At 40.9% G+C, this 23,872-nt stretch overlaps 1 protein-coding gene across 1 annotated transcript; it reads left to right on the top strand.

Annotated features, from left to right (window-relative positions):
• The first annotated feature begins 2,693 nt into the window (after positions 1-2,693).
• LOC116876996 (cytochrome c oxidase subunit NDUFA4-like) lies at positions 2,694-2,997 on the top strand. Its single transcript, XM_032873448.1, has one exon. It carries the CDS (start codon positions 2,694-2,696, stop codon positions 2,937-2,939), a length of 246 nt encoding a protein of 81 aa, XP_032729339.1. The 3' UTR covers positions 2,940-2,997.
• Positions 2,998-23,872: the final 20,875 nt, after the last annotated feature.

Raw genomic sequence — 23,872 nt, 5'->3', positions numbered from 1 at the left:
ATATTTTACAACCCTACTGGAAATCACTTACTTGCTTGTGATTAGGACACATACATTCAAACATCACAGGGCTTTGATGTGGCTAAAATTCTATCAACTTACTGTGGCAACACTAGTATCTCACACTGATTAGAAACTTTCCTTGGCAACAGTATCTGCCTTAGATTCATTAGAAACTGAAACTAACTGCTTTAAAATTTTCATTTATTTGGCATCTTATCAAAATACAACTACCTGGGAGCAGAGTAATAAAAATGGATCCTTGGTGGTACATCTACAACATCCTGCCTAGAATAACAATTATGTATGCATATCTGTATATCACCCAGTGGCTTTACCTATCACACACATGGTAGTTATGGCCAATTCTCTTTCTGTTTCCTTTTTAACATTTCATAGCACCTAATACTTACATACAGCTACCTGTGGGATTCTTTTGCCTCACTGTCCCATGGTCCCTTTGGACTTACTGTGCCCAAGACCATACATATTTCCTCTTCTCACCTTCTTGTTTTTCCTCTTTGTGTGTTCTTTCTCACTGAATAGGACCACCACCAACATGGTCACCTAAGGCAAGAACCTGGGAGTAACCAGCTCTGACCCTCCCTCCCATTTACCTAGTCACCCCTAAATTTATCTGTTAGGATTAAGATCAGCTGCCTGTAAGAGAAAACCTAAACAACAAACAAATAAGAATGATTATTTAAATAACTCAGCTGTTTACCACTTCCATAAAAGAGGTAGGACCTCTGAGCCTCTGCTTATGTCCTTATATCCCTTATATCCCTTATAGTCATCAGGGATCCAAGACCCCTCATTCTGCTCACCATATTAGTTGCAACTTCCAACCTAATGTCACCTCACAGCTCAAGAGGGCTCCTAGAGCACAATTATCATGCCCATGATATAGGGTAGCAGAAGGAAAGGGCCATAGGGTAGAGTGAGAAGGGGAATTTCTAACAAATTTAATTACCTTTAATCAGTCTTCCTCCAAATTTCACATTACACTCCTGTTGATATTCCTTACCCATATCTTAGAGTTCTGAGAGACTAGTAAATATAGTCTTTTAGCTGGATGCCTGCTGTCCCATAACAATGAGGTTATGATACTACGTCAGAGAGGGGAACAGATTTGGGGACACAAATAGCTGTTTCTGCCATTCCAAGTATGGCAGCTTCTAATCATTTTAGATTTAACATACCCGCCTGCTTCTCTACCTCACACCACCATTGTTCTAGTTGAGGCCCAACCCCAGAGGAACAGCAACTTAAATGACAACTGGAAAAATTCACAGAGAGCAAGAAAAACAATCTTTATCCAAGTTAGACTGGCTTTTTCCAATTTACCTTCACCCCCACCCCCCAAAAAAGCTTAGTTCAGAGGAAACAATGATGTAAGAAGGACTAATGTTTCTACCTGCCCCTCAGTTTAATAGCAAGAGATTCCACATGCCAGACAGGAAAGAGGGCTAGGAAGGAAAATGTGCATTATGTTAAATAATTGATGTTAATACCAACAACCAAGACAAACAATGGTGATAAATGACATAGAGTGAACCAAGGAAATTGTTCAGCTGTGATATCGTGATTTCTAACAGCTTGACTCTATAATCATCCAACATAGTTTCATCAGGAATTTCATCAGTGTCAACGCCCCTAAGCTGACAGTCTTCAGGGTTTACTACAAGTGTGTGTCTTAGTAACATGAGCTGGCTTTCCATCCATCATCTAGTTCAAAAGGGTTGTCTCTCTATCATTATCTGGAGACAAAAAAATGAAACGTTATAGTGAGTTTTGTGCTTCTCCTCTACCTCTACATTCCCACAGAACCCTCTTTAACCTTTTTGCCCCCCTATCTAGCCCTGCCTGTGCCTGGCCTGTAGTATCCCCTGATATTATTGTTGTACTAAACTAAACACAACCCTTGATTCCATGGATTATTAATTCTTATTTGTATTATGTAGTCAAATGATCAGTCAGCAGGTCAAAGAATTCAACTCATCTCTCTGAGTCCACACTGCCCTTGTTCTAATATAGTCAATAAAGCAGAGAGCATTGTGTCAGCTTCCCAGGGTCAAGTCTAGGTACCATGAGGCTTAGGCCAACCAACTCACCTCCTATTTCTTTATCTGCTAAATGGGAATAAGAATATAGGTCTCACTCTGATTTTTTTTTTTTTGAGGAATAAATTGAAATAATCTATGTAAATTGGCAAGCACATTTTACAATTCTTAGGAAAAGGTAGTACACCTACCCTTGCCCCCAAATACACATAATTTTTCCAGATGGTATTTAAAATGCTTTAGACCTTAAATGAAGCTAACCATAACATAATGAAAGTAATAACTACTGTTTATTGAGTTAAGTTACACACATCATCAGACTTAAACTTCACAACAAAGTTGAAAGAGAGCATATCACTCTTAGAAAAGGGAGCTCAGGGTTGTCGAGGTCACAAGTGGAAGCATCTAGAATAACCCTGTGTTTCTCTTACTAAAAACATTCGAAAGTAGCCAATAAGTTTGAGAATTTAGGCAAGACTGGGGAACATTTAAGTTCCCTTTCCAACTTGTATCCCAATTCTGGAATCTAATTTTTGTCACAAGAAACTGTATTCCAGGTAAGGATTACTTAGTGCCGGGCATTCTCATTGAGTTCTTTCTTTTCCTAGACAGGCCTCCTCTGCTGCAACCATGTTATGCCAGATCATTGGTCAGGCCAAGAAGCATCTGTGCTTGGTTCCCCTCTTCATATTTATTGGGGCAGGTAGTACTGGAGCAGAGCAGTTCTTGCACCTGGTGTTGTTCAATCCAGATGTCAGTTGGGATAGAAAGAATAACCCAGAAACCTGGAACAAAAGGAGTCTCAATCACCAATACAAGTTCTACTCAGTGAATGTAGATTACAGCAAACTGAAGAAAGAAGGTCCAGACTTCTAAATGAAATGTTTCACTCTAAAGCTGCTTAGAATGAAGGTCTTCCAGAAGCCGTCTGCACAATTTATCACTTATGCAGGAAATATTTCCCCCCTAAATGCACAAAATCATGGTGGTGTATTGTGTTGGGATTTACACTGAATAATATCTGAAACTTGAGGGAAAAGAAAAAAAGAAACTATATTCCATAGTATACAGGTTAATGGCTCCCATGCAGATGCTAGCAGTATGACATGGTAGAAGCAGAATGGGCTTGGGAACCACTGTGTGTGTGTGTGTGTGTGTGTGTGTGTGTGTGTGTGTGTGTGTGATTTTCATATCCTGACTTAAACTTATATTAGAGAAGTGGGGAAAGGGAGAGTTGTCTTGTAATAGAACAGAAGTGAGTCCATTTTTTGAACACTTACTTTGTGCCAGACATGGTACTAACATCTTTATCTCTATAACCTGCAAACCTACCAGCAAACCTGTGAAGTTGACTTTATATGATCTTCATTTTATGGTTGAGAAACAAGGCTTAGAGACATTGAACATATATCCAGGGTTCAAAGACTGGTTTGTTAACACCAAAGCCCCTCCTCCTTTTTTGACAATATCTATGGGGAATTGAAATAAAATATTTGAGTGGCAGATTATAAAACATGGCCTACCTAACCCATTTTGGTGGTTTTAAAACATGTCCACCAATTCAATGATATTCCTCCCTTCAAATGGTGAAGGCTAAATCACCACCTTGAGCATGGGCTATATCAGTAACTCGGTTCACACTGGGGGAAGACAGCTAACATGGTGTGATCGCACTTAAGCAGCCTTATGGAGATGTCCATGTGGTAAGAAATTGAGACTTCCTACCAACAGCTGGCAAGGAACTGTGGCCTTTCCCAATTGTTATGTGAATGAGCTATCAAGAATCAAGAATCAAGCCAGGAAGTTTCTTTTATCTTAAACTACTCTGCTTTGTGATTATCCATGATAGAACCATTTCCCCTCAATCTACAAGAAATCATAATTGGAGAGAAAAGCCCACCATTCTATAGCATAAAATACAAGTAGAGATGTCTTCCATGAAGAATCTGGCCATGTGTCACAGTGGAAACAGAGTGGACTCAGAAATCATGGAGTTCCATCTACCACCAGCACAATTTACACATGATTTAACTCCTCTAAATATTGGCATTCTCATCTACAAAGTGGGTATAATAACTCCCAATTTACAAGGTGACCATAATGATTTTAAAAGATCATTTATTGAGAACTTTATTCTTCAACAAACACTGAAAGATGTTTTGGGCACTATGTTCATTACTGATGTCGATAAGACACATAGAGCCATACCCTCACAGAGCTTTCAGAGGAAAATAAACATAATCAAATAGTTACATTTCTAAAGCATGGCAAGTTGTATGGCACATGTTTGGTACTCAAAAAATATTTGTTTTCTCCTCCCTTTGATCTTCTACTGAAGTCCCACTTAGTGGTAGTGTTGGTAGTGGTGGTAGTGGTGGTAGGTTTTCTTCAAGACATCTCATTTATTATGAGACAATACCTCTTCGAACACTAAAAGCATGGCCACAGTCTCCCTACATTTCCTGGTAGACTCTACAAAAATTAGAGAATTAATTATTCTCTATGATCCATATATTTTTTTTAATTTCTTTTCAGTGTAACAGTATTCATTGTTTTTGCACCACACCCAGTGCTCCATGCAATCCATGCCCTATCTAATACCCACCATATACTTTATTTTTAAAAGAACATAATATTTATCTTCCAATTCACTAATGAGATTTGACATTAGAGTCATCATTGCTAAAGACTATTAGGAATTAGGAAGAATAATTGGGAATTAGGTTCTCCCCATAATAATGGGCCTACCCACCATCCTTGATCCAAGGAGGTACCCATAGTCACTCTAGACCTTCTGAGAAGGACATGGAAGGGAGGCTAAAAAATACTTCTTTCCAAATTTGCTCTGAAATCACATCACCAAAAACTGACCCTCATTTTCCAATTGATGACTCAAATGGCAATAAAATCCTCAAGCTATTCAAAGTCCAGTGGGGATTAGTGAGTAGGAATACTGGCGACCATCAGGGGACATGCTCAAAACTTCAGGGCTCTGCAGATGCTCTGTAAGTCAAATGACCATCATAATCTCCAAATGGCTTGGCTTTCTGTTGTTTGTCTGTCAGTGACACTTTCATAGGAAACAGTGGTGCCATGGCCAGGAGATCACAGTGGATGTCAGGAAACCTGCAATCAATGAACTAATGGGACGGGCTTTGGTGAGTCATGTCTCCTCTTGTGGAGTTTCAGTTTTCCCAGACACAAAGTAAAGGCAATGGATTCCACAAGCCTTTTTCCTGGATCTAAAGTAATATGATAATTGCCCCTTTTCAACAATGATTGCTACCACTTCGAGCATTCTTCCTTATGCACTGCTTTGGACCTCTTTTTACATTGTTTTCCTAATCTTTAAACAAACCCAGAGATAAGTGGCTTTATGATGCTCACTTTATAGACCCAAAAGGTTTATTGAGTAACCTCTCTAAAGTAAAAGGCTGGTCTGGAGTTTGGACTCGGCTATGTTCTGCTCTAACCTAAGTGATTCTGGATTGCAGACTGACCAAAGGACAAGTTATTCTAGAAATACTCAAAGAAAAGGCTGGTGTCATATATCACATGAGGAAAAACAGAAAAGGTAACAATATTCAGTCAAAGGCATATTTTATTGTGATTTTTTTCCCCTCTCATTTATCACTGAGGAATCCCAAGGAACAGCGTTGATATCTACGGACTCCATTTGAAAATTTTAGTAATTCTTCAAATTAAATGTGCGCCAATTAGAATAAACAGGACATATTTAGCCTAAAAATATCGTGCATACTTTGGGGTCCAGAGCACCTTGTTAACTCCTTGACTAGCTCCAGTATAACCCCAAGGTGAGGATCCCCACTGAACCTTAGAGATTTTACTTTTTCTACAGAAATTGCTGAATGCCCATTATGTGTCCAGTAGTATTTGTGCCTCTGTGCATGCATATTTTATTATCTCTCCACATCTAACCAGTGAGTTAGGTACAATGAACCCCATTTTGCTGCTGAAGAAAATAAGTCTCAGAAAAAAGAAAGAGATTTCTCAAGGTCATACTGCAAGGAAAAGGCAGTTAAGAAATGAACCAGAAACTCCTAGATTTCCTCATCACACAAAGCCTGGCTCAGGAGCATGCTAATCTCCCATAGCTTACTTGGAAAGGCCTACTCCTCTCTCATTCATGAACAGGCAGCTCTATCCAACAAACGCAGAAGCAGACATAAAACAGAAGTGATGAAACCTGGGCAGGAAATAAGCAGAGTATTTTAGATATGGCTGTTTTCTGGAGTGGGGAACAGGACAAGTTCCTGATAATGTGAGCCTGACAATAACAATGAGTAGCTGGAACTGGGAAGGAAGAATCTTCCCCGAAGCTGGGTATTTTCTCAAGTCCCACCTAGGATCAAAAACAAATCACAAAGAAGTGAAGACATCCAATTCCAGGTAATGCCAGAGTTAAATTCATGCTTAAAAATCTCCTGGCTTTAGGAAGACTATCAACTTTTCTGGGAGAGTAAAACAACCACATAATGCAAAGAGCTGCATGAACCCCTATGTTTATAGCAACATTATTTAAAATAGCCAGACTATGGAAGCACCCCTTGTGTCCACCGGTAGATGAATGGATAAAGAAGTTGGGATACGTATACACAATGGAATATTATTCAGCCATAAAAAGAATGAAATCTTGCCATTTGCAATGACATGACTGGAGCTAGAGAATATAGTGCTAAGTGAAATAAATCAGTCAAAGACAATACCATGTGATTTCACTCATATCTGGAATTTAAGAAACAAATATGAGCAAACAGAAAATAGAGAGAGAAGGAAGCCAAGAAACAGACTCTTTACTAAAGACAACAAACTGATGGTTATCAGAGGACAGATGGGTAGGAGGATGGGAGAAATGGGTGGTAGGGATTAAGGAGTACACTTGTGATGACCATTGGGTCATTTATGGAATTGTTGAATCACTGTACTGTACATGTGAAACTATTACACTGTATATTAACTACATTAGAATTAAAATAAAATTTAAAAAAAGGAAAAAAACAACAATAATGATGAAAAATATCAGTGAAAAAATTTAAGAAAAGAATGATCAGTGGACAATGGTTCAGCAGCAGATGGCACAGAGAAATAAGAGCGATATTTTATTTGGGGCTTATTATATATAATATTTTAACTGCCCTTTAACTGCAGGGCAGACTCTTTAAGGTAGGTGATTAGGATTCCCAACTTGTGAATAGGGAAACTGTGCTGGAAATCCTTCATTTGCACCTCCAAATCTTTTCTCCATTCTTCTACACCTGGCCCATACTCTAGGAGACTGACATTTATTGACTACATCAATGAGCTCCTTGCCTTCTGGCTTCCAGTTGGGTTTAGTCAATGGGAGCCATCAGTGGGAAGATTGGAAGGTAGAAGAATGACATCTGGCTCTTCATTGCTCCAACTCCTTTCCTGCTGGAACTTGGATTGGCAGCAATCTTCCATTGGAAGTTATAGCTCTCTCCAGGCAGTTCTTTCCTACAGCTATAACTACTTGCCAGACCCTGGTAAATGCTTCCTCTCCTCCCCCTCAATCCCAGGCTCAGAGTGTAAATGACTCTCTGCTGTCACCAGCTCTGAGATGCTTCACTATCCCTTATGAGTGTCTCTTAGCTCTGTCTGCATCTTTGTAAACAGCTTTGTCTTTGAACTTCCTCACTTGTAGATTTTAAGATTTTAAGATTTTAAGCTGATTACTTTGGGAGGGATGCTGACTGATACGGAATCCAACACAGAAGGGTTAAGTGGTTGTCACAAAGTCACACAAATGGGGTGTTAGTTAAAGCCATGTCAGTTGCTATAAGATATCAAATCTTAAATCTCAGTGATTCCAATCAAGATACATAAATTTTTCACTCACTCAAGTCGAGCATAGGGGTTCCTCAGTGGCAGGTGGCTGTCCCCCAAATGGTGATTCAGGAACCTGGCTCCTTCAACTTCACTGGTTCCACTATCCTCACAAGTGATTTCCAAGTTCCCTCCTGATTGTCGGCATCAAAATGGAAGACAGAAAGAGTATGGGGGTTCAAACACAGAACCTTGTGTGTCAGGCCTGGAGGTGCCAAGCATCTCTACCACTCGTTTTTCATTGGCCCAAACTCAGTACGTGGCTCTCCAATTGTGAGAGACCCAGAGAGAATGTGTTTAGAAGGATAAAGGAAAGTGTTGGCTACCTCAGGGAGTGAGTATGAAAGCACATTCAAATTCAGAGCTGTCCCATTCAGTACCCAAGACCTCTAGTTCATGGTCTACACCGTGTATTTAATGTGTGCATGATTTAACTATGTGAGTTCAGGGGCAAAAGAGAGAAGGCAAGAACAATTTGAGTAATGTGGTAGGGTTAGCCCATGATCTCACAAATGGTGTATCTGCTCTGGAAAGAAGGTAAGATGGGAAATATGAGCTGCTGCTGACTCAGTTTACCTCAATAACTACTTTTCTCTAATATAAACATCTCATTGCACATGACTCTGTGATTCTAGCACTTAAGGACACATATTTTCCAACCCCTTAGCTCCTATTTAGCAAAGGCATGCACACACATATATGTACATTTCATCATAAATACTATTGTAACAGGATTATATAAACAAAAATATGCATTCTATGACTTAACAGTCCCTTTTAGAAATCTCAAGGGTAAATTGGATTATATACTCTGTTTGCCTTATCCATTGAATTTAGAACCTGTCCCCATGAATCCTGAATCTTCACTCTACCCAAACTGTAGATCTCTCTCTCCATTCACACCTCTGTGAATTTCTCTCTGCTGTATGTGAGTTTTATAGTGTTAGTACACACCCTCTGGGAATACAGACAGTGGAACTTTTCACATCGCTATGTAAATCTGCAGATTCACTACTCAGTAAGCATTGACCTGTTGACTTCACCTTTTTTCTACCTTGTAGGCATTTCCAGTGATCCAGGAATTTGGAGAAAGATGTCTCATGAAGGTAACTTCTTCCTAAATGAATAATTTGGAGAGCTCATTTGAAAATGGACTTACAAAGTTATTTAGAGATTTAAAAATAATGGATTTGAGTCCTGCCTGAGCAAGTAAAAAAATCACAGGCTCTCAGCTTGTTGCTCATCTCCGTGGTACCTCTGTATTGCCCAGATGAAAGTATATGATGGGAAACAGAATTTCAAGCACTTTCAGATTATCACAGTTAAAAATCTATTGATCTCATCATTCACAAAATGTGATCCACTCTGCCAGAACAGTAAAGTCCCTTTCCCTGCCCTCCAAGACTGTACCCAGGGTAGACAGACAATGCACACATTATCAAACAGAAACAAGATAATCACTGATGGCAGTAACTGGTGAGAAGGAAATCAAATTCAGGGGGTATGTTGGAAAGTGTCCTGAGAAGGGAGAGGGGCTAGCTGCTTTATTTCTCTTTATTTAAATTCAGTTAGCCAACATATAGTACATCATTATTTCCAGATGTAGAGTTCAGTAATTTATCTGTTGTATATAACAGCCATCACATCAAGTGCCCTCCTTAATACCCATCATGCAGTTACCCCATCCCACCACCCATCTCCCTTCCAGCAACCTTCAGTTTGTTTCCTAGAGTTAAGACTCGTGGTTTTTCTTCTTCTCTGATGACTTCCCATTCCATTTCCCCTCCCTTCCCTTATGATCCTTTCTACTGTTTCTTTTCTTCCATATATGAGCAAAACAATACAGTAATTATCTTTCACTGATTGGATTATTTTGTTCAGCATAATGCCCTCCACTTCCATCCACAATGATATAAACAGTAAGTATTCATACTTTCTGATGGCTGAGTAATACTCCATTGTATATATGGACTGCATCTCTTTTTCCACTCATCTATCAATAGGTATCTAGGCTCTTTGCACAATTTCGCTATTGTGGACATTGCTACTATGAACACTGGGGTGCCGGTGCCCCTTTGGACCATTACACTCATATCTTTGGGGTAAATCCCTAGTAGCACAATTGCTGGGTCATAGGGTAGCTCTGTTTTTTAGTTCTTGAGGAACCTAGGTATGTGGTCAGAGAAGGCCCCTGATGATAAGAAGGATCACCAGGTGAGGTGTGGAAGAACAGTATTCCAAGCACAAAGATCAACCACGGTAATGACCTTGAGATCAGGACAGTTTGGGGAAACTGGGAGAATTGGCCGAGCCTGTAGGCTGCAGCGGAGAGACGGACGTGAGGTGGAAAGGTGTTTTTGTCATTCATAGTTTCTGCCACTCATTCTGTCCTTGACTTTGATTTCTTTATTTTCCCCTATTGCATGTCTGTCATCTCCTGGTCTGGAAGGTGTGACATCTTATCCTTTATTGAATCCTGCCTTGTCCCAGAAGGGACCTAACATGGAGTGAAAAATCCATAATATTCCCTGATACATCACCTGGCTAGGATTTCAGCAAGGTATTCAACAAACCCTTTGGAATCTCAGGAATAAATTAAAAAAAAAAAAAAAAAGATCTACCCCAAACCCACCGCACTTCTGCACCTCTGTGGCCATTTTCTAACTCATTCGAGAACATCTTCATTTACTGTTGGACACATATTTGCATATTCCCACCTGAACTTTTTTTAAAGATCCTTCTCAAAAGAAGTCTATGAGCCCCATGAAATTACATACAAATTGTGCATATGTATGTATTCTTCTCTTCTGGGGAGACAGTCTGTACCTTTCCTCAATGATTATACACATCTGAAGTATTCTTAAACAAAGCATCTCTCCCAAATCCCATGAGTTCACGAGTCCTTTCTGCTAACACAAGGCATTCCCAAACTGACCTTCAGTGCCCTATGCATTCCATACCATATATTTGGGTAATTCTACTGTGCTTCTTGTCATAAAAGCTAGAACTTATCAAAAAATTGGTAACAACTTTGTTTTCATTGTTAGTACTTTAAAAGAGCCAGGACTCTTTTCTTTTGCTGCTTATATGAAGTTTAAGTAGTCCACTCAAAGTAACTACCATCCACATATATGCATACCCAGCACACACATATTATACATGCACACGACATATGCACACATACATGCACACAAGGACACAGACAACTTTGGCCAAGACAAATAGTAGAAGAAATTTCCAGCAATCTCTGAACCAAAAAAAAAAAAAAATAGGAATAATCCAGGCCATGCCGTTTTAATTGCAGTGAAGTGTGTGGGCACTGGAGTCAAATTGCCTGCAGTTGAATCTTGGCACTTTTACTTGCTAGTTGTGTGACTCTGGGCAAGTTAATTCATCATGCCTCAATTTCCTCCTTTGCTAAATTTGTCATTAGTCTCACTTGACCCTGTAGGACTCTTGAGTGAGAGCCACACTCTCAAGATTTACTGTACTCTGAGTTCTTTATTTTATTCCTTATAATGTATTGGCTCATCTTTTGTTGAATTTGATGTCTAATCACCTGTTCTGCATGGTTTAGAGAATGAAGCATGGTTCCTTGTCTAAGTAGATGGCCATCTGCCTCTAGAGAAGAGGCTCTGAATCCCACCTCCATTCCCCATTAGACATGGAATTATAGGGATGAGCTGACCCAAAGCTCTCCTTTTACCATGAAGATAAATAAAGCCCAGAAGAGTCAAGTGTCTTGCCCAAGGTCACAGAATAGGTTAATGATAAAGTTAAGATGAGAACTCAAAGCTTCCAGTACCCATCCCAGTTACGTAGTGAGTGCATAATAATGCTTGGGGCCCTGTGGGTATACAGATGATTGAAGCACAGTCCCTGCCCACCAATATTTCAGTCTAACAGATTTTATTAAACCCCACAGGTGGCCAATTGCAATGTTCCCTAACCTTTTTGAGCTTGAGTCTGAGAGGGCAGGGAAATGCATGGTCCTTCCTATCTTGGGCTTTTGGGGAGTTGATTCCTGGCCACTCAGTATTCACAATCTGGAGAGCTTCTAAGCCTTAACCTGTGCCAGTTCACAGCAGAAACATGCATGTTCAAAGCTGCTTTATGTAAGCCTCACGTGGAAGATGAAGATGCTACTGAGGAGGAAAATTCTCACAGTAAGAGAGATCAGACCAATGATTTAAGCCTAAAGGAAAGAGATTATGTATTTAGCAAGAGGTTTGGAGCTGGGGGCTCCAAGCCTGGCTCAATAGCTTTGTGACTTCAAACCATTCAACAAATGTCTCCTACCTTCTCTCTCCATTTTCCTTTCATGGTCTCAAAGTGACTATCCTGTCTTTAGGTGTTATAGTTTCACATAACTACATTCAAAGGCAAGTAGCAGGAGGCAGCCAAGGCATGGGAGATGAGAGGGAGAGAGAGAAAGAGAGAGAGAGAGAGAGTGCCTCCATGCATCTCTCCTTTTATAAAGGAGGAGAAATATGTTCTGGCTATTCAGAATACTTGCCCTTAATATTTCATTGCAAAGAACAGAGGCACATGGCTGCCCAGCTGCAAATAAGCTGAGAGGCCATGAATCTGACTCTGTTCTTGCAGCCCATATAGCTAGAGGCAGGTATGCGGAAACCATCGTTGGGGTGGATATTGGTAGCTAGTCAAAAAACATCTGCCACGCCCAAAGTGTTTAAGTTTGTTCAACGGGCAACTTATCTTCCCTGGGCATGCTAAATAGCTCTACTTGCCTAGTCAACATCCAGGAGTTTGCAAATCTCGGCTCCTCCGGCACAAGGACACTTCCCAAAACCATGTTAAAAGGGGGAAGCAAGAGGTTGGTCGGATTTCAGGGACACCTGCCATTCTACCACACATCACCCTCTTTCAGACCTCCACCTCCACACCTGGGGCCTCAGTGGGCGATAATAATGGAACTCTGTGATTCACTAAGCCATGGAATTCTGCCATTTATGAGGGCTCAGAAGTCTACCACCCACTGATGCTGAAATTCTACTTCAAGGAGATCTCCCTTCCGGCCATCAGCCAGGCCCTCAGAATCTTGGCATCCCCAGCACTGCAGTCCACAGCACTTTATTTCTGAGAACTTGAGAGTAGGAAGAGAATTTCAAACCCCAAATTAAGAATGGCCAACTTGACACATCAATCTAGTGAATTCCGAGTAAATCGTCAGTTGCCAAACAGCCTCTCAGGATGGCTATAATTAAAAAACTAAATTCTCAAAGCCAACTTTGGGTCCACCCATCAGTGACTATGTCCCCTCCTCCCTTGGGGAATATTCTGAGTCTGTGCTGTGCTGGGCAGCTTTTCTTCCCCTAAATGAGTAATAACTCCTGCAAGGGGCGCGTCGGAGATGTCCTGACAGGAGATCCTGGCTTCCGGCCAGAGGATCCTCTCACTATTTTCCTCTTGCTCGCCCCCTCTCTTCCCTTTTCCTCCTAAAGGGAAAATCTGAGGGTAGTTATTCAGTTTAGTCACCCAGGGTGAGCCGCTTTGACTTGTTGGCAGTAAATACTGCTCCCTCACGGCACGACTGACGTACAAACGTGTTGTTTCAACATTCTCCTCTGAAGCTTTCCTCCAGAAACCTCAAGGCAGTAGAGCATGTTTTGGTGTTCCTATCAGCTTGGACAGAACATTCTGGGGCAGTGAAAGTTGGTGACCCTGGAGTCATTCAAATCGAGTTAGACCTTCCACTTTCCAGCTCTGGGTGTTGGCCAAGCTCTTCAACGAGCTCTCCATTCTCTGTGAAATGGGCATAACAATGCCTCATTTAGCAAATCGTTCAGAGGATTAAAAAAAAAAATCAGGTAAAGGACTAACACCTCTAATGATCCCTGGGACACAATAAGGCATTTTTCAAAGACCACTCACATAGAAATGTGTGTGGGGCACGCATGTGTGCATGTCTGTGCACACACATGCCTGTTCACTCATTCATTCACATGTCCATTGTCAAGTATCTCCTGCTTTCTAAATACCCAGACTTCGTGTAGGTGCCAGATATATAAACACTGAACAAAACTGATCAAGTTCCATCTCCTATGTTGTAGAGTGGGGATAGATGATGAACAAATAAACGTATTTGATGACAGGGGTCCATATGAGCTATGAAGGAAAATAGGTGGTGAGGGATAGGCATGCTAGAGGGGCCACAGTGCTAATTTAGAGAGACTGATCACAGTAAGTCTTTTTAAGAAGGGGGCATTTGAATGCACCTCAAGGAAAGGAGGGAGGAAACCACCCAGATATATGGGGAGGAGCCTTCCAGAAAGAGGGGGTAGCTGATAGCTGATGCTGAGGGAAGGGAGCTACCTGGCCGCCTTCCTGTTCTCAGGCCAAAGCATCTGACAGATGCTCAGAGAGCTCCCTGAGGGTAGCTCACATTGGACTTTTTAGGCCAGTTCAAAGGATTTGAGTTTTCTTCTTAGGAAGATGGGAAGCCACAGGTGATGTGTGGGCAGAGGCTTGTCATGCTCTGAATTAGGTTTTTGAGGAAGAGATTGGGAAACCAAGGGCAGAAGCCAAGGGACAAAGTAAGTAACAATGGCAGCTGAGGAATCATGGTTGCTTGCACTAGAGCAGCAGTAAAAGAAGTCTTGAGAGGGAGGCATTGATTAATGATAACTGCTTAAGTCAGAGCTGACAGACCTGCTGTTGGAACAAGTGTGACTCTATGCAAGAGAGAAGCCAAGGGTGACTCCTACAATGAAGTTCTCCTTCCTTGAGATTAGAAAGATGACAGGAGGAGTCTGGGGAGAAATCAAGAGTTCATTCAGCCAGTCTGTCTGTAATGGAAACTCTCTCTGTGCTAGGGATCATGCTAAGCCTGGAACGCCAGAATGATGGGACAAAACAGGTTTTGAACACATGAAACTCAGTTGCAAAAGGAGACGTTTACTGAGTCCTCACCAGGAGTTAGTTATCATGCTAAGTATTCTTCATTTAATGACCCTTACTGTCTGGTGGGGGAGATGGCCATTAAACAAATAATTACTGCACTATTTATTTAATTATGAGTGGAAAATTATGGGGCATCTCCCTGGATATAATCTGGGAGAACTTCTCCCCAGTTTTCTTAGGAACAGTTATAGTGGATGAAAGTAGAGGGAAGATATTTTCGAGGGTCTGGCCATCATGGAAAGACTTCCCGTTATACTCAGATTTGAGACCATCCATTATTCTGCAGACTCATTAACTACCTACTTACCCTGGGAAAGCAGAGGACCTCTTCTCCCTGAGCCCAGGCATTACCTGCTCAGTTCCACTCTCACACACTTGTTTGGGCCATATTCCCAGAGGATAGACCATCCTTTCTCCTCTCTGCTTTCCTATCCCAATGGAACCAATCTAACAGGAAACATCTTGAAGCCAGACAGTAATAAACTCTCCCTCTGACTACCACACCTCTGTAAGAACATTATTCTCAGTATGGGCTGTTTACTTCTCCAACTGCATTTGATTGTATTCTGCTCAGCATCCAATCATGCGTTGTATAATTCTGAAATGTATGTTATTAGTGCTTGTTGCTGAGTTAATGCTTATTAGCACAGATTTTCCAGCAAAACTCCTTGAAGAGAAGGACAGTGCCTTGTTCTGGCCTCCAATAAGACACATCACAATGCCAGCCGCTCAGAGTTGAGGTCATTCGAGAGACTGTGAACTGAACACCTTGATATTGAAAGGAGGATGTTTAGAAAGAAAGTCATCTTATGAATTCTCAGAGTTCACCCTGATTCGGGCTAAACAATGTGTCCATGAGATCTAGAAGCTTACCAGAAAATCAGATTATTAATACCCAAAGGGAAAAAGAAATAGACCAAAATATTCATGTTGGCCCAGTCTGAGTTGGTGTGATTCCTTCCCTGAAGCTAAGTCACAGGAGAGCAAAGTCATGATTGGAAACTATTTTATCTTATTTTATTTCTATGAGAAGTCATTTCTGTAGCAACCAGAAAATAACTGAGCTCCTTACAACACAGTATAGTTTCTGTAAGAGGAACCGTGGCACAATAAATTACCATTTATAACTAATGGAGTTATTTCTCCAACCTGGGTAACCCTTTGACATTTTCCATGTGTTTAATTGAGCCCAGATCTCTGCCTAGCTGGAATTGTTATACCATCCACTAAAGTTTATCAGATTAGCCTCTTTAGGCTGAAAGATGTTCAGGAAATGATGTCCAGCAGACAGTGGGGCTCCCGTCGCCCTGGGCATAGCCCAAGGGGGCTAATTTAGGTTTCTCTTTTCTTCTAGGTATATTTTAGGAGAAAATCTACCACGGTGTTGATTTCTGACTCTAAAAGGGAAAAAATCGAAGACCTACATGTTCTAGAAACCATCTTTGTCTAGAGATAACTATGTTTCAGACAGTTTCAGAAACTAGTGGAAATACCTTATTATCAACATCATCAAGAAACATTAGAAGCATTTAGAAACCATGATGCTTTCAAATATGGCCACAAGAAAGCAAAGATTCAACTTGAAAAGTATGCATTGAGCACCTAGGCTGTTCAGAGTGGATCACTGTTGATTTGGCTCACATTTTTAATGTGTTAACACCTGTGCTCTTGCCATGACCCCACGCACTATGTGCTTCAAGCGACAGATGAAAAAACCAACGTTCAGTGAGGTTGGGTGAGTTGCCTACTGTCAGCAAGATCTAAAGGACAGAGCCATCAAAGTTGGAGCCTCCACGACCCCCTCAGCACTGTTCTGCATCACTCGGTAAAAAATGCCGCTCGGAGATCTGGGTCTAGCTAAGCTGGTGTGGTTTCCAAACTGGGTGTGCGTTAAAATCACGTGAAAACCTGTCAGACACAGATTTCCAAGCCTCACCTCAGAGGCTCTGATTGCATGGGTGTGGCTCTGGCCCCAGAGGTATGTATTCTGCATCTAGCTTAGACCAGCCCCAGAGCAAGTCAGCCTGCTGCGGATATTCCAGGTGTGCGCATTCAAACAAAGTACCCTGAGATGACAGGTATGAAGTACTCTCCTTCTTGGTTCTATTCATTGCAAATTTGGTCCAATTCAAGACGGTAGCACTTTGGGTGTTTAGCATAAGCCTGCCCCATTTGATAAGTAACCCATGAAGCTGGTGGTGAGGTAGAGCCATGGAAAGCTCATCGATTCTTCATGCACCCGGCATGGACCTAGGGACCTCACCTCTCTGAGATTCACTGTCTGCATCAGTAAAAGTAGGACTTAGAGTAACCACCCTCTAGGGGTATGATGAGATTCGAATGAAACATTACATGTATTAATATTAATAGCCGACATTCATCAGAGCTCAAGGTCTGGAACACAGACTTGTCTATAGCCAGACACGCCAGATTCATCCCAAAACACCCTCTCACTGGCTGTCAATGAAGGGGAGATACTTACATCTCTGTGCCTTACTGTCATTATCTATAAAATAGGAAATAATATTACTAGCACCAACACAGAGGCTTTGGGAGAACCAAATGAATTAACCTATACGATGTTTAATTCAGACCCTAGTTTAATATCAATAAGGACTTAATAAATGTTAACTAGTAGGTATGCAGGGCATATACTTTCTCATTTAATATTTACCAACCCTTTTGAGATAGTTACTGTTAGTCTCCCCATTTTACAGATGACAAAACTGAATCCTAGTACCTCGATCCAGACCTTGGAAAAGCTACACAAGCTTGCCTCCCAAGACAGCCCAACTCTTGTTGTGATAGTAACTCTTAACACACTCACATCCTACCTCTCCTCTCGGCTGTAGGCTTCTGAAAGGGGGGAAACAAGTCACATTGTACCCCCTGCCATTTGGGCAGAATCCAGAAAGAGCTAGAAAGATAGAGAGGAGGAATAGCTCCTGCATTTGGGCAGACATTTTTGAATTTTTGGAAACCTAAAAGAGCGCTTGAGCAGTCCTCGGGCTGCCTATGCGCATTTCCTTGACTACACTTTTCTTCTGCAGTCAGAGCTTAACTATGCTTCCACAGAGCTCTGGTAAGCAGTATTTTGCTGCGGTTTACACCCTGCCGCTAACGCCTAGTAATAAAAGCTACTGTCTCTGACAGCAAGATCTTAATCCACAGGAGTGGGTCTCCAGTGCCGGAATGGTGACAAATTGGTACATCTGTGAGGGTTTTCATAGGCATGAAACATGTTCTATGCAGGAGGGAACTTTCAGCTTTTTTAGAGTCCACCGTGCTGCCAGGAAAGCAGACCTCTGGGAGATCTCAAGATGGTCCGCCGGTCAGCCAAACACTCGTACTTGTCTTTGGCCTTATGTTTCCAGGCTGCAGAATCTCAGGGAGGGTTGTTTCTCATGCTGCTTTTTCAAACCATAGCACCTTTGTTGGCTCCATCTAAAACTGGCCCTCCCACCGTCTACTCTTTAGATTCTGATGTCCCCAGTTCAGAGAGATTTCCTGGAAACAAACCCAGCCCTTCCAGTAAACGTACATAACAGAGCAGTGATTGCAGAGAGTGGGGCCTGGTGGAAACAAAACCCAGACATGTAAAATTTGACACCTGAACCGACATGAGTGCCCATGCTCCCTCCCAATTCCCACTCCCTGCTTCACTCCCACCTTCAGGGTAGCCATAATTTTATTTGGGGGAAAACCACAACCAGCACTTAACACTAGGAGCCAAATTCTCTGGCAGCAACCATGCTTTTAAAAAGGGGAGATGAAAAAATTGTCAAGACCTATGGGGATTTCTAACACATTAGGAGGGCCCCCAAAGCCTGTGTTACACCAAGCATAATATTTTATTTTTCTTTAAGAGCTTTCTTAATTGGTTCCACGCAAAAGGCTTGCAGGTAATGAGTTTTAAATAAATAATAATTATGTTCCACCATCCTGTCTGGCCAAAAAAAAGTAAATGTCTTTTGCACGGAGTTAGGTAAGTGTGGGGATAGGAAAGAGGTCTGTGTGACAAATGTGGACCTCACTGCAAAGGCAGGACCTTGATTCTCAGACCCAGACATAATCAACTCTGACTTACACACTAGGTTCTTTTTGTACAATTTTGTGCCAAACATAGTGCTAGGTCTTGGTGAGATGAAGACGATGGCCTGCATATCTGGATGCTGAGAATCATTAAAACATGAAATCTACTTGGGCTTCAACCCATCTGAAACAATGCAGTCCCAAGGGAGAAGTGTTCCAGGCCCTCAGACTTCCCACACACATACGCATCTCTGGTCTGAAATGCCCTCCCTCTCTTCCTACCAGGGGGATGATCATGAGAGCTCTTTACCAGTTTTTGGATTCCTTTCCTTGTAGGTATATGGTAACATTGGACCTCTTCATCCCCTTGACCATGGAATTGCAAACATGGAACTTGATTTGGTCAATGAAATATAAATGAGTGCAATGCTTGTCCCTTTGAGAAGCAGTTAGGAAAACCAGTGCTTACTCCTATCTTGCTCTCTCTTCCTCTTTCCACTTTCTAGAAGGTCAAGCTCCATCAGCCTGGGTTCTGGAGTACAGAGACACGAAGTGAAGCCTCAACTGACCAAGGACAGACACAGCATGTGAAAGAAATAAATCTTAATCTATAGTTAATATACTTTAAATCTTCCAGGATCTAGAAGTTATTTATTATGCAGCACAGCCTAGGTGCTCCCTCTACTATTCCCATGTACCTGGCTAATTCCAGTCATCCTTTAGATCTTCACTTTATGGTTACTCTGTGGGAGAAGACTTGACTGGCCACCTCATGTCCTGGTTTTATCTAGTACTAATAAGCTATTTCCCATAGTTTCCAAAGCACCCCAGCATAAGAGTTAGCACATTATCACTTTAACAAGATTGTTTGTTCATTTATCCACAGCCCCCAGAATGCTATGAACTCCTACAGAAGAGGCTATACCTCATACACCATTTGATCCCCAGGATCTAGTATGATAAGAGGTACCTATATTCAAATGTTCATATATAACTATGTCCATACTACTTGTTGAATTCATTCTCTAACTACTTCTGTCAAGTCACCATGATAATACTTCTTAATTAATGCTTATTAGAAGCTCTAACACACACACATTCATGCATATGTAAAATACATGCAATAGTAATGGGTTCACTATGATTTCAGAACAAGAAAAGAATGGTGGCTGACCTTAAGAAAAGCATCCCCTACTCCTGGTCTTCATTTTATTTATAAATTTTGCTTCTGGAAAAGAAGATCATGGGCTTTGGAGTCAAAAGAGCCTGTGTTCAAATCCTTGTTCTACCACTTCTCAGGTGTACACCTTGATTGCTTCAGGTTTTTGCTCCCTTATCTACAAAAGAGGAAATTATACCTACCTCTTATAGCTATTCACCTAGGTCAAACAAGATAATGTGTATGATGTGTGACCTGTGTATCACCTGGAACAGGGGAGACAATTAATGAAAGATAGGGATTAATAACATTGTTAACATGATGATAATTATCTGTTTAGAGATTTCACTCTTTTGTCGCTAGATGAGAGGTGCCTGAGGGCATGGAGCTGGTCTTACTTATCTGTGTTCTCAGTTTCTAGGCAGTGATGTTAAATGAATAGATAAATGAATGATATGAGACTTGGAGGAAAAATAAATGTATTTGTCCTAGATACCCTTGATTTTTCCAAGACTACAATGGAATGAATAAATAAGATTTATACTCTTCAGGCATGACTCATGAGGTATTTATTCCCTACTATAGTCATTTACCTATTTATAAAAGGGTTCAATGTGCAATGCTTAATAACCGAAGCTATGATTATGACTGGTGAAATTAGAAATACAAATGAAGAGATATCACAACGAGCATATCATCCTGCATGCAGTAAGTACTCTGTAAGCATAAGTCAAATTAAACTAGATTAGACTGCATAAAGATAATTGGGATTGAATTGAATTGAGCTGAATTGAATTATAATAATTTCATAAATCTGATAGAATGAGGCTTTTTTTTTTTAAAGGAGAGGCTTTATCTGTTTTGTTTTTGCCAGATAATAGCCACCATGTCAACATGACAGTCCAGATGCCCTGTGGAAATCAAGGGATTCAGAAAGCCTCCCAAGAAAATGATGGATTCTGTTTAATGCTTGTGCATTGATGAACATGAAAAGAAAGTCAAGAGCAAATGAAGAAATAAGGACAGTTTACTGTTCCATGATCATTGACTTCTTTGTAACAGTTAGAAAGCTGATGAGCCCTTCAAGCTATATAATAGCATATAACAAATAGTTTTACTCCTTTGAAAAGTATAAAACACCAGAATTGCACAACATCTAAATGCTTTGCCAAAGGAAGAAATTAAACTCCAAGGGAATCCCAACACCAGTCACCTTGATGAGTTCTGCAGGGCCTGCTTACCATGTATGTCCTTTCAAGAGTCTCCAGGTGGGAGGTAGCATTGCTGCTCCATACTTCACGTCATTGAACACCAATGCCAATGGCCAGTCAGTAGCTGGGATTGGTAAGGCACTCCCAAAGAAAAGAGGAAAATGCTGATTCTCACTTCAACCAAGACAGGCAGTCTCTAACCAAACCACACTGTTGGGGGAGAGCTTAAGAACAATTTCATTTCCAGCCAGATCTGAACCCCAACACCATCATGGATGAGTTATGGACTCACAGAACTTTAGGCTCAAAGGGAGCATCAGGCATAATCTAACCAAGGTCCTTCATTGTGGGGATATGGGAGATAAGGCTCAGCATGCTAAAGAAATGGGCCCAAGGCCATGTATCTAGTAAACAGCATCAGAGACAGGCCTCATATCTCTCAACCATCAAGGCAGTGGGATATCCAGGTCTTTCCTGCCTGAAAGCCTCATAACCACCCTCAAAGTTGTCCTTAAAAAGAGGGCAAATATCTGGGCAACTTGTTGATGAATTAGTTTAGTGGAGGAGAAGCAAATGCTCATAAAATGGAAAATGTAGACTTATGTAATGTTAACATTTGATCCAGAGAAATTCCTTCATTGTGGCTGCACTGTGATCAATTACCTCCCTAATATGGGCATTGGAAACATTATTTGGACCAAAACACAATTCTGTGAATAGATGTAAGACAGAATCAAGTATCAGGAAAACTGTAAAGTTAGAATGAAACATCTCTGGTGTCCCAAATCAGGATCGCCTTTTATCTACCTGCCCCTACTTATCTCTCCTGGCTCTGTCTTGATCAGATCCTGGTCTCCGACTCCTCATTCATACTAAAGTATAAGTGATTGACAGCAAAGTGGCCACTTAGAGAGACATTCAGGGTCAAAGAGACAAAATTGTGATTTTTTTATTGAAATATAGGTAACATACTGTGTTATATTAATTTCAGGTGGTTCAACAATTCTATACATTTTTCCGTGCTCATCAAGATAACTGTACTCTTATTTCCTTTTATCTATTTCACCCATCCATCAATCCAACTTTCCTCTGGCAACCACCAGTTTTTCCCCTTATATTTAAGAGTCTCTTTGTTTATTTGTTTGTTTGTTTGTTTTTTGTCTCTTTGTTCATTTGCGTTGTTTCTACATATGAGAGAAATCATGGCATTTGTCTTTCTCTGAATGATGTACTTCACTTAGCATAATAGTCTCTAGTCCATCCATGTTGTTTTAAATGACAAGATTTCATCTTTTTTATGGCTGAGTAATATTCCTGTGTGTGTGTGTGTGTGTGTGTGTGTGTGCTGCACATGTATGCATGCATATCTCACATATTTTTTTAAGATTTTATTTATTTATTTATTTGACAGATAGAGATCACAAGTAGACAAAGAGGCAGGCAGAGAGAGAGAGGAGGAAGCAGGCTTCCTGCTGAGCAGAGAGCCCGATGCGGGGCTCAATCCCAGGACCCTGAGATCATGACCCGAGCCAAAGGCAGAGGCTTTAACCCACTGAGCCACCCAGATGCCCCTCACATCTTTTTTTATACATTCATCTATGGATGGAAAATTGGGTTTCTTCTACATCTTGGTTATTATAAATAATGCTGCAATAAACATGGGGTGCATATATCTTTCCAAACTGGTGTGCTCATTTTTGGGGGGTAAATGGAATTACTGGGTCAAACAGCAATTCCATTTTTTGAGGAGCCTGTATATTGTTTTCTAGTGAGCTGCACCAATATGCACTCCCACCAACAACACACAAGTGTTCCCTCTTCTCTACATTTTCGCCAACACTTTTTCTCTTATTCTTTATTTTAGCCATTCTACCAGGTGTAAAGTGGTAGCTCATTGTGGTTTTCATTTCCCAGATAATTAGTAATGTTGAACATCTTTTCATGTGTCTGAGGGGCCTCCGCATGTCTTCTTTGGAAAAATATCTTTTCATGTCACCTGCCCACTTTTTAAGATTTTATTTATTTATTTGTTTATTTGAGAAAGAGAGAGAGAGAGGGAGAGAGAGAGAGAGTGCAAGCACAGCAGGAAGAGCAGCAGAGGAAGACAGAGAAGCAGGCTCCCTGTAGGACTTGATCCCAGGACCCTGGGATCATGATCTGAGCTTAAGGTAGATGTTTAACCAACTGAGCCACCCAGGTGCCCCCCTCTCCTGCCCATTCTTTAATTGGAATATTCAGTTTTGGGGTGTTGAGTTGTGTAAATTCTTCATATATTTTGGATATTAAACCACTAATCCATGAATCCATTTTGGTCCATTTTGAGTTTGTGTGAATGGTGTAAGTGGTCTAGTTTCATTTTTTGCATGCAGCTGTCCAGTTTTCCTGGCATGATTTGTTAAAGAAACTGTCTTAGCCCATTGTATATTCTTGCCTCTTGTGTTGTAAACTAATTGACCGTATAAGTATGGGTTTATTCCTAGACTCTCTATTCTGTCCCATTGATTTATGTGTCTATTTTTGTGCCAGTACCATACTGTTTTGATTACTACAGCTTTGCAGCATATCTTGAAATCTGGGATGGCAATACCTCCAACTTTGTTCTTCTTTTTCAAAATTGC

Source organism: Lontra canadensis, unplaced genomic scaffold, assembly GCF_010015895.1.
Source record: "Lontra canadensis isolate GAN:19392208 unplaced genomic scaffold, GSC_riverotter_1.0 scaffold49, whole genome shotgun sequence".
NCBI lineage: Eukaryota > Metazoa > Chordata > Mammalia > Carnivora > Mustelidae > Lontra > Lontra canadensis.
The sequence above is the reverse complement of the archived record's forward strand: the minus strand, read 5'-3'. Positions and strand labels throughout refer to the sequence as shown.

What these genes read in the sequence shown, in the direction of transcription:
- LOC116876996 (XM_032873448.1), top strand. Translation starts at nt 2,694, where the DNA reads ATGTTATGCCAGATCATTGGTCAGGCCAAGAAGCATCTGTGCTTGGTT.